Source organism: Ailuropoda melanoleuca, chromosome 9, assembly GCF_002007445.2.
Source record: "Ailuropoda melanoleuca isolate Jingjing chromosome 9, ASM200744v2, whole genome shotgun sequence".
NCBI classification, from domain to species: Eukaryota; Metazoa; Chordata; class Mammalia; order Carnivora; family Ursidae; genus Ailuropoda; species Ailuropoda melanoleuca.
Genome location: NC_048226.1, coordinates 102,245,363 through 102,255,447, shown reverse-complemented (window position 1 = coordinate 102,255,447; position 10,085 = coordinate 102,245,363). Strand labels below are relative to the sequence as shown.

At 62.1% G+C, this 10,085-nt stretch overlaps 1 protein-coding gene and 1 long non-coding RNA gene across 2 annotated transcripts; one reads left to right on the top strand and one right to left on the bottom strand.

Annotated features, from left to right (window-relative positions):
* Nucleotides 1-691: 691 nt before the first annotated feature.
* On the bottom strand, nt 692-3,785 carry PSCA (prostate stem cell antigen). The gene is made up of 3 exons (XM_002921609.3): nt 3,646-3,785; nt 2,245-2,352; nt 692-1,452 (listed from the first exon to the last, which is right to left on the bottom strand). The coding sequence occupies exons 1-3, from the start codon at nt 3,695-3,697 to the stop codon at nt 1,238-1,240; spliced, it is 375 nt and encodes a 124-aa protein (XP_002921655.1). The 5' UTR covers nt 3,698-3,785; the 3' UTR covers nt 692-1,237.
* Nucleotides 3,786-5,368: 1,583 nt separating this feature from the next.
* On the top strand, nt 5,369-7,059 carry LOC117803833. The gene is made up of 3 exons (XR_004627959.1): nt 5,369-5,413; nt 5,813-5,933; nt 6,218-7,059. It is a non-coding gene; the product is annotated as an uncharacterized LOC117803833 (long non-coding RNA).
* Nucleotides 7,060-10,085: the final 3,026 nt, after the last annotated feature.

The window sequence follows — 10,085 nt, the reverse complement described above, 5'->3', positions numbered from 1 at the left end:
CCGACCCCCCCGCCCCACTCACCCCCTCCCCCCACAGGCTGCCCTTCCCTCAGCCCAGGGCCCTGTGGGGCAGGGAGGCAGGCTGTGTTTTCCAAGAGGCTTTCCAGGAATTAAAAAGGCAAGGTGTGGGCCCCAGGCACACAAGTACTCTGAAAGGAGCCCCAAGATGTGTGATGGGGGCTCCCGAGAGCGGGGAGAGACAGGTGGTCAGGGGGTGGGGGAGGCCGGTCTGCTGGGGACCCTTCTGCATAGTTTGAATTTTTCACTGTGGGTGTGGAGAGCTTATAACAGACAAAATAAAAAATTCAAGAAAGAGACAGAGGGGCTCTCCTCAAGTGAAAGGGGAGGACAGGGAGGGGACACTGTGGGGACGTCACACAGTAACAGCCCCTCCCACCCAGAAGCTTCTGCGTCCTGTGACGCCTCAGTCCTCACAGCAAAGAGGGGTCACAGGGAGGCTCAGAGAAGTTGAAAGACATGAGTGAGGCCCACAGCAAGAGCCGGGGGTCCCCAGGAATGCTGCCCACCTTCCCTTCCAGGGGTTGGGCCTTTGCTCCTGCCCAGGCCGGAGCTCCACTCCATCAACGTGGCCACAGCCCACGGACACGGGGCTGGGTGGCCACCCAGCACAGCCCTGGACCCCAACCCTGACCTCCGCCCAGGGGCTCGCAAGAACAGAGCTCTTCACCACTAGGTCAGGGGACTTTATTAAGGGCCTCCTGTGTGCTGGGGTTCATGCCCCAGGACTCCCATGGCCATGGGGAGCTGGACCCCCCTCCACACCTCATCTCTGGGGCCCGTGGGACCTCACACTCCCAGCCCGTAATTCTCCTCAGCCTCTGTGGGGCCCTCCTGAGTGCCCGTTGCAGGGGACACCATGGGTGGGACGTGGCTTGGCTGATGGAGGGGGTGGGGCGGGGAAGGCTTCCTGGAGGAAGACATGCTTGAGCAAGGCTTAAGGAGTAGGCTGCAGTGTGGGGGCTGGAGGGGCCGTGTGCAGGCTGGGTTCTATTGATCTGGAACAGTGCCACATCAGTAGAACCCAGCCCGCTGAGCAGGAACAGTGGGGCAGGGCTCCTGGAGGGAGCCAGAGAAGGCCAGGAAGGGCAGAGCGGCATGGACTTTCCTGAGTTAGGGTCTAGGAGGGGCCTCAACTGGGCCAGGTGTGTGTGAAGAGTGCTCCGGGGCTCCTGGGCACTGATGCCCAGTATGGGACACAGTGGGGTCCTCTCGGGTGCTACAGCCGGCTAGGGCCCCAGAGCAGCAGGCCACCGAGCGCAGTGAGCAGTGCCAGGGTGCCAGCAGCTGGCTGCAGGGCATGGGCCCCGTTGGCGTTGCACAGGTCAGTGGAGCAACACGTGATGTTCTTCCCGCCCACGTAGTAGTTCTGCGAGTCGTCCGCACAGTGCGAGCTGCAGCCCTTGCTAATGACAGTCACGATGCCAACAGCACCTGGGGGTGGGGGCCGCTCAGCTAGGGCTGGTCCTGGATACTCACCCACCTGGCCTTGTCCCCACTCCCATGGCCGTCTTCCTGTCCCCACTCTAACTAACACTCTAGAGTCAGCCTGGGTGACTACCTCAAGACTGCCAGCTGTGTCAGGACAGGCGCCTGGATTCATCCGTATCGACATGCCCAAGGCAGCCGGACCTTCTGCTGGGCACTAAAAATGCCTAATGAATGGGTGAGTGCAGGGAGGGGTGAATGAGTGATGGGTGGGTGGATGGATGGATGGATGAGTGATGGAGGGGGGATGGATGGATGGATGGATGGATGGGTGAGTGATGGAGGGGGGATGGATGGGTGAGTGATGGAGGGGGGATGGATGGATGGATGGGTGGATGAGTGATGAAGGGGGGATGGATGGGTGAGTGATGGAGGGGAGATGGATGGATGGATGGATGGATGGATGGATGAGTGATGGAGGGGGGATGGATGGGTGAGTGATGGAGGGGGGATGGATGGATGGATGGATGGATGGATGGATGGATGGATGGGTGATGGAGGGGGAATGGATGGATAAACAGACAAGGGATGGGTGGGGGGATGAATGGACGGGAAGCTGAGCACCTATACCTGTGGGTGGCTAGATGAACAAGTGGGGAGGTGGACAGAAGTTTCTTTGAGTCCCTAGCAGGGGGGTGGGGAGGTGCAGGGAGTCGAAGGGAATGGCAAGAGGCAGGGCAGAGCCCCACCCAGCCCTGAGGGAATCTGGCAGGAGTGCGGGATGGCGGGGCCACTCACGGATGCGCTCGGTCCAGCAGTAGGTCTCGGAGCCAGTGCAGTTCCGCACGTGCAGGCAGTCATGGTTGCTCGCCTGGGCCTTGCAGGAGTAGCACTGCAGGGCTGTGCCTGGGGGTAGGGGTGCTCAGAGTGGGGGAGCAGCCTCCTTTTGTCATCTGTCACAGCTTCCAGGCTGCTGGGAGCGTGCAAGAGTACAAAAGCCCACTGCCAACTGGGACCCCCTGCCCCCAGGGAGGGCACTCTGGTCACCAAAGTCCACCAGGAACACTTCTCTGCCCACCTGCTGCCATGGCGCCTGGAAGCGTTAGTGCCCCAGCCTACCCCTCTGTTCAATGCCCGTGGTCTGAGAGGGAAGGGAGGGACGCGCCCCAGGGTGGGAACTAGCCCCCGCCCACTAGGCAGGCGGCCCAGCCGGGCACTGGGCAGGTGAGGGCAGGGTGGACAGGACCCTTCCCAGAATGGCTCCTGCCACCAGGCATCGAGGCCATTCCAACACTGTCTCCAATAGCCTGTGCCAACCCAATCCAGCCTCCCGGCACTTCCCAGGCCTCCCCAGTGCTGGGAGACCCTGTGTGGGCCCCTGCCCAAGCACTGCTCTGTCCCTGGGGGTAGTGGCCCCTGCTGGCATGACAAGGTCCCCTCCCGTTAAAACAACAATGGGATGGGGTCAAATCACCTGAGCGCAGGCAGGCCCCGTGCTGCCGTCCCGCGCTTGGTCAGCACATGCACTGCTGAACCCCAGCAGCCCTGGGGGCCGTGGTCATGCTCCCCACTTTCCAGAAGAGGAAGCTGAGGCTCTAAGACGTTTAGTGATTACCCAGGACAGGAAGAGACCGAGCTGGGCCCAGAGTGCAGACCAGAGCAGCGAGGCCCACACCTTTTCCACGGGACCATGGCCTGGGTGTCTGCTGTCCTTGCTGCCCACCGGGGACCCCAGGGCTGTCCGAGCAGAGGCCCCAGGTGCTCGCAGGACACCCCTAGGCTCCCCCCTTTCATTCTGCCCTTGAGCCTCTGTGGCACACCTTACCTCGAGGCTTTTTGCCCCTGTGCTTCCCCCAGCCCTGCAGCTTCCCGGGGCATCCCTCCAAGAGCCAGGCCCTGCACCACGGTGGCAAAGGAGAGCCCGCCCTGCCCTGCATGCCTCTGGGTGAGTCACTACTGCACCCTGGCTACACTCAGAGCTGCCTCAGAGGGGGACACCGGCAAGGACCAAGGCCCCTTCTTCCTGCCGCTGCCTCCTTACCTTCCACCTGACCTCCCTCCCTCCGTCCCCCCACCTCCACCTCTTCTCTCTGTCCTTCTGGGTGGGTCCCCTCTCTGAGTGCCCCTCTGGTCTCCCCTGATTGTGCCCCCCACCAGCCCTGTTCCCGTGGCCTGGCCCCATGGTGGCGGAGGTCTCACCTGGCCGCAGGGCCAAACCGACGGCCAGCAGGGTGAGGAGGACGGCCTTCATGGTCACCGGCGGGCGGCAGTGGGCTGGCCTCAGGGTGGCTTTATACTGCTTGGGCTGGCAAGGGGGAGGCTCCACTGCCCCGTCAACATGGACAGGTTCCCTGGGCCAGCAGGTACTCCAGGGTGGGTAGATCCCAATCTAGGGCCGCCCTGCCAGGCTGCTCCCCGCCACTCCCTTTGTCTTTCCGTCTGTTTCCGGAAGGCAGGGCCTGCCCAGGCCAGGGGCCACCCTCCCCACTCTCGGCCGCTTCTCACCCACCCCAGGGTGAGGCGCCGGGCTGAGCCTCTGCCCACCTCCCAGCGAGAGCGAGGCCAGATAAGGGTGAGTGGGAGGGCCAAGGTTGAGGGCAAGCCCCCCTGGGCCCTTCTCTGCTCCCAGGGCTCCTGCTTCCCCAGGGGCAACAGGCCTTGAATGGCCGCACAGGAGAGGTGCCTCGGTGGGGGGGGGGGGAGACCATCCTGGGAAGGGCCCTGGAGGCTGGACGGGGCAGCTTAACCCTTTGACCTTCCTTAATCCCCACACAACAGGGGCTTTAGCTGCAAGGGAGTCTGGGAAACAGCGCTAGCTGCCTCGGAGGACGAGGAGGTGGAGGGGCCGGCACCAGGTTGGACGTTGTCTCTGCCCACTCTCCACCCCGTTTGTGTCCTGGGATCCCATGAGGATCCCAAAGGGCTTCCACTGGCGGGAGCTGGAGACCTGAGGGCAGGGCTGCAGGGGCCGGGCCATCTCTTCCGCTCTGCCCCGACAGGAGGCTGCAGGGCCTCGAGTGGCCGTGTCCCTGGGGGCTGGCCTCCTCCCTTCGCACCGGCCCTGGCCAGCCTGTGGTAACCGTTCCTTCCCCTCACCCTCCAAGCCCAGGGGCCCAGTGGCTGCTCTGGTCTGGTTCCCCATTGTCCCTCTAAACGTGACCCTCCCTGTGTAAACAGTCTCCCCATGACCCCTTGGAGTGTCCAGCCGGGTGCTGGCAGGTACAGGCCACGCCCACTGCCTGCTGACCCCGTGTGTCTGGGGAGGTGACAGGCCCCTCCCAGGGGAGGGGAGAGCACTTTTCACTTCCCGATACTCACCTGGCCCTGGGATGACATCTCTGACCTCACCCCCCTGGGTTTCCCCAGGGACAGGGCAGGGCCCAGGACGTGTTGCCAGCAGGGCCCTCGCTGGGGAATGGGCTCCATCTCCCAGCTCTCCCGGGCAGTGGGGGGAGCACAACTACTCCCTTGGTGGGGGGCAGCTTCCGCCCTCACACCCTGAGTCCTGGGTCAAGATAACACGGTGACATGGGGCAGGGGTGAGACCCAGAGCTCCCCGGGATTTGCAGTACCTCGGGGTCGTTCCTGCACGGCCTCCTGGCGCCCAACAGTTCCAGCCCTTTCCCGTGGAGGCGTCTCTCCTTCGGCAGATGAAGAGCCTGGGGCCCAGAGAGGACAGGACCTTGCTCAAGATCACATGGGGGATGATGAGTGTGGCGGCTCCACCAGCTGCCTTTCTGAACTTTCTCCCTAAACACCCCCACTCCAGCCCAGAGGCCCATCAGCTCGGGTGCCTCATGTGCTAAACCGTGACATCACCGTTTCCATGTATGGCTGTCTGTCCACCCACCCCCAGCTCACTGGGACTGGGGGTGCCCTGGCCTGGAGCCTTTCTTATCTACCTTTTTATTCAAGGCACCCAGCACCGAGCACCAGCCCGGAACATTCATTCCTCAAATATTGACAGGTGCATAAATGTTTGTTAATATGATTCGATATGAGGTGATGGAGGCCGTGGCTCTCAAGCAGGGGGACTTCCGGGCCCCAGGGGACGTTTGGCAATGACTGAGGACACTGTCAGTTGTCCGGACGGGGTGGGGGGGCTACTGCCTTCCAGCGGGTGCGGGCCAAGACTGCGGCTCAGCACCCTGCATGGGACGCCCCCACGACAGACACACCCAGCCTGAGGTGCTCAGAGCCACGGTGTCGAGGCTGCTGTCCCATCGAGGACGACGGCAGAGAATTAGGCCAAACAGGATTGCCTTGGGTCTAAGGAGCCCCCGAACTCTGCCTTGCTGGGCTAGGGGTTTGCTTGGGACCCGCCACTGCTTCCTTTCTTCCAATTGCTCGCTTTGGAAACCGGAAGGTCTATGGGGCGCCTGTCTAGTCGCTGTATTCTGGAAGCCCACGATCTGTCTGGTCTCACGGACCCTCGCCTCTCCCAGACCTGATGTGCATGGCATTAGATGGGCCTTCGGACTTGACTTGTAAGACTCAGTGCCGGAACGAGTTAAGACTTCAGGCTGTCGGGGTGGAATGAGTGTACCTTGCATGTGAGAAGGACATGAATTGTGGGGGGCCGGGGCAAAAACGCTATGGTCTGAATTGTGTTCCCCCCCAAATTCCTGTGGTGAAGCCCCAGCCCCAGTGTGATGTCTTTGGAGGTGGGGCCGTTGAGAGGTGATCAGGTTCAGATGAGGTCATGAGGGTGGGGCCCCCATGATGGGGTTTGTGGCCTGATAAGATCAGACACCAGAGCTCCCCCCACCAGGTAAGGACACGGCGAGGAGGGGCCGGCTGCAGGCCAGGAAGTGAGTCCTCGCCAGAACCCGACCCTGCTGGCAGCGCGGCCTCGGACGTCCCCCCAGAGCTGTGAGAAACCAATGCGTTGTTTCTACCACGGGGTCTGCAGTCATTTGTTCGAGCGGCCCAGGTTGACTGAGCGAAGGCCTAAAACCCACAGCTCAAATATTGAAGCCCATGGCAACGAGGCCCTAGACGCGGTTAACAACCCCCTCCCTCTGGCACAGGCTGACCTTTGACCTCAGTCCAAAATTAAGCCCTCACTAGGGTCATAGTCTGAGCCCTGATGCCGGTCCCCCAGAGGATCTGCCCCTGGTCACTGACTGCGTCCTGTCTCATCACCCATGTTTTGGGCACACCCTGTATACAGCCCCTTGGCCTAGACCAAGCCTGGATCCCCTGGCTGTCCCAACTTTCTGGCAAGGTCTGTCACTAAGGGGCCTGAGCTCCTGCAGTCCCTCCCTGCAGTGGACGGGGTCAGGGTGTGGCTTTGATATGGCTCACCCTTAGCCCCCTTCCTCTCCTCTGCTCTGCCGTCACCCTCTGGGAATCCAGATTTTCCTGTTTTTTCTCACCTCTCCACCTACCTGCCCAACCCGTTGGGTTCCCTGGAGATCCTGCCCGCTCACATTTCCCTTCTCGCCAGGACAGAAAGCCAGGGCTGATGGGACCAGCAGCAGGGCCAGGCCCTGGGAGGAGGCAGGATCGTCGAGCCCACCTTGTGCAGGGTCCTTGCCAACAGACCATGACCTCCCAGGGCTGCCATGTGAATGGACACCATTTTTGGATGAATCTTGTATTTTGGGCAGAATTAATTTTGAAAATAAAGATGGTAGGTTAGTTACAAAAACACAGGTGATTTCACCTTCCACTTCTGCAGAACTTTTCCTCTAGAAAAATACATTGGTAAAATCAACAGGGTCATCCATACGCTGCCAGACCACTGACAACCGGGGAAAGCATGTGCCCGGCCTCCCATTTTGGGTTCTTAAAATTCAGGCGTCTTGCAAGCTCCATGTGTGCTAGCGTGCGTGCGTGCGTGTGGGTAGTGAGGGCACTGAGTCCCATGACAGGCCCTGGGACCTGCTTCTCACCCCCAGTCCACCATGGCCAAGCTCCCATGGCCCACCGCCAGCCCGGGAGCCCGTCCACCTCTAATTCTGTGAAGGGCCTTGCGCCCCAGAGGAGGGGTCTCTTCCTGGTTCTCACAAAGGTGTCCTGTATACCATCAGTGGCTCTGCCCCAAATGCATCCCCCACTCCTGTCCCTGGCCTTCTGTCCCCTCCCCCTGCTGGTTCCCTCCTCCTCAGGTGCCTTTCGGAGGTATTCCTCATCTCTGCCCCCTCGCCTCCCTCAAGGAGTGAGGTCAGGGAGCGCAGGAGACCCGGCGCACTCAGGCAGCACTGCTCCTCTGCCAGAGGGTGTGGAGTTCACAAGCACCCTCAGCCTGGAGCCAGAGCCCCCCTCTTTGCTGTGAGAGACCTGTCACCCCAAGGCCCTCCCCGGGGACTGGCTGGTGATGTTTTCCGACCTGAGGCCTCCAGGACCCGGGTGAGTGGTTCTGCTGCATCTGGTCCTGCCTCCAGGTGGAGGCCTGCGGGCTGAGGGACAACATGCCCAGAAGGGGCTCCTGTGGTGGGCCTGAGGGGCAGCGGGGGCCAGATGTGATGCGGCCTGCTGGGGACCTTTCTGTGGAGCCTACTGGGACGCCAGGGGTGGGGCGGTGGGTGATCTGCTCGGACTGACAATCTCAAGGCCATTCTGGCTGTGAACAGGGATGGGGAGGCTGTCATGAGCAGGTGTGGTCTGGGGACTCGATCCTGGGCATGGGGGGTGACGGGGCAGGGGGTCCTCAGTGGCAGTTCCCAGGAGACACCGGTTCTTCCTGACCCTTTCTTCTCTGCCGGCGTGGGCTCAGTCCTGGAGACGAGGCCCAAGGGTCCCAGAGTGATGATGGGAGCATCTGAGCGAACCCCATGCATCTTGGGGGTCAAACCCCAGGCCCCTGCCAGCCCCATGCGGGTTTTGGGAGGTGCATGTGAGCCCAAGTCCATGGGGTGGCAGCAGAGTGTCACTCACAGGGATGGAACTAGCCTTCCTGGGGGGCCACCTGGCTGCCTCAGGAAACCCTGCTGAGTCCCTCTGGAGTTATACTCGGTGCCCCCAGTTTTCTCCTCTGTCAAACACATATGCTTCTAGCCCCCCAAATTCCTGACCCACAGAACCACGTGCAAAAAGATGGTTAGTTTCAAGCCACTGGGTTTGGGGGTGCTTCATCATGCAGCAGTAGAGGGCTGCCCGGGGGGGGGGGCAAAAACAGAAGCAAGGGGTCCAGGGGGGCTCAGGCCAGGGAGAGAGCAGCTGTGGGCATGAGGAGGTCAGATGGGGCTTGGATGGGGGGGCAGAGCTGGGCAGAGCTCCTGGTCAAAGCCTCCTGCAAAGCCCCTGTTGCCACCTGAGGTCACGTATCCTGAGGGCGTGCAGGTGTAAGGCACAGCGTGAGTTAAGCGTGACTGGATTTTTGGCCCGAGTGAATGCAAGGATGACAGTGCCACTCGCTGTGCAGACGGGGTAAGGCTGGGCAGCGTCCGGAGCTCAGGCCTAGAAATCCTGGGCATGAGGTGCTGCCCACGGAGATGCTGGGAGCGCTTCTCAAGAGGGATCCTGGCAGGACCTGTGGGTGCTGGCACTACCTGGAAATGAGATCACCCAGGGAGTGGGTGTGGCTAGAGACAGCAAGCCCGGGAGTGAGCCCAGCGGGTCAGGAACCTGGGGCAGGGGCGGTGGAGGGAGGGCCTGGAGCAGTAGCATCCTGGGAGCCCCGGGAAGAAAGTGAACGGAGTGGGAGGGAGCTATGGAAGTCTGTGTTAGTGCCGCGTGGCTGTGTAACAAATAACTAGACACTTGGGGGCTGAAAGTAACACACACGGGGTCAGCAGCGCGGGTTCCTCCTGAGGCTGCAGGAAAGAATGCGCATTCCTCGGCTTGCAGCCTCCAACCCCAGTCTCGGTCACGTTTCCTTTCGCCCTCTGTTCCCGTGGTCACGTCGCCTTCCCTGACTGTCCCTCCTCCCTCCCTCTTACTAGACCCCGTGATTACACTGTCCCCCACCCCGCCCGATAATCAGGATGACCTCTCTATCTCAAGAATCTTAATCACATCCGCAGAGCCCCTGCTGCCACCTGAGGTTACGTATCCCTAGGTTCTGCGGATGGGGGTGTGGGCATGAGGGGGCACTCCTCAGCCACCACGGCTGCACTCTGGTCTCCGAAGACCCCCATCCGTCCCGCATGCAAACCACATTCACCCCATCCCAAGGTCCCAGCGGTCTCAACTCATGACCGCATCAGGTCCCGCGCAAGCCTCAGCAGCCCTGAAGCCTCACACGCCAACATCCAAACCCCGCACATCAGGTGTGGATGAGGTGCCAGCTAAGTAAGTGGCCCAGTGGGAAGAGAGCCCCGCGGGCCATTGGCTTTTACTAAGGGGAGGGGTCCCTTCCCGGCGCTCCTGCCAAAGCCTGGCCCGCCACTGCAAGAGACCCGAGCCCTTCAGCACACGGCTCCGCTCACACGAGACCTGCGACTGCAGGGCGGATGCGCCCCGCCGGCAGGTGCACCGNCAGGGCGGATGCGCCCCGCCGGCAGGTGCACCGGGAGGGGCCCCGCCACCCCGCGCCGCGGCGCCCCGCTGCCCGCAAGGCCACCGAGAGACCGAGTCAGTCCTCCGGGCTGCCTAGAGCGTCCAGGAAGTGGCCGGGGGAAGGCGGCCTGGCGCGGACCGGCGGCGGGGAGAGGGGCGGCACTTCCGGCGGCGGCGGCGGCGGCGGCCGGGAT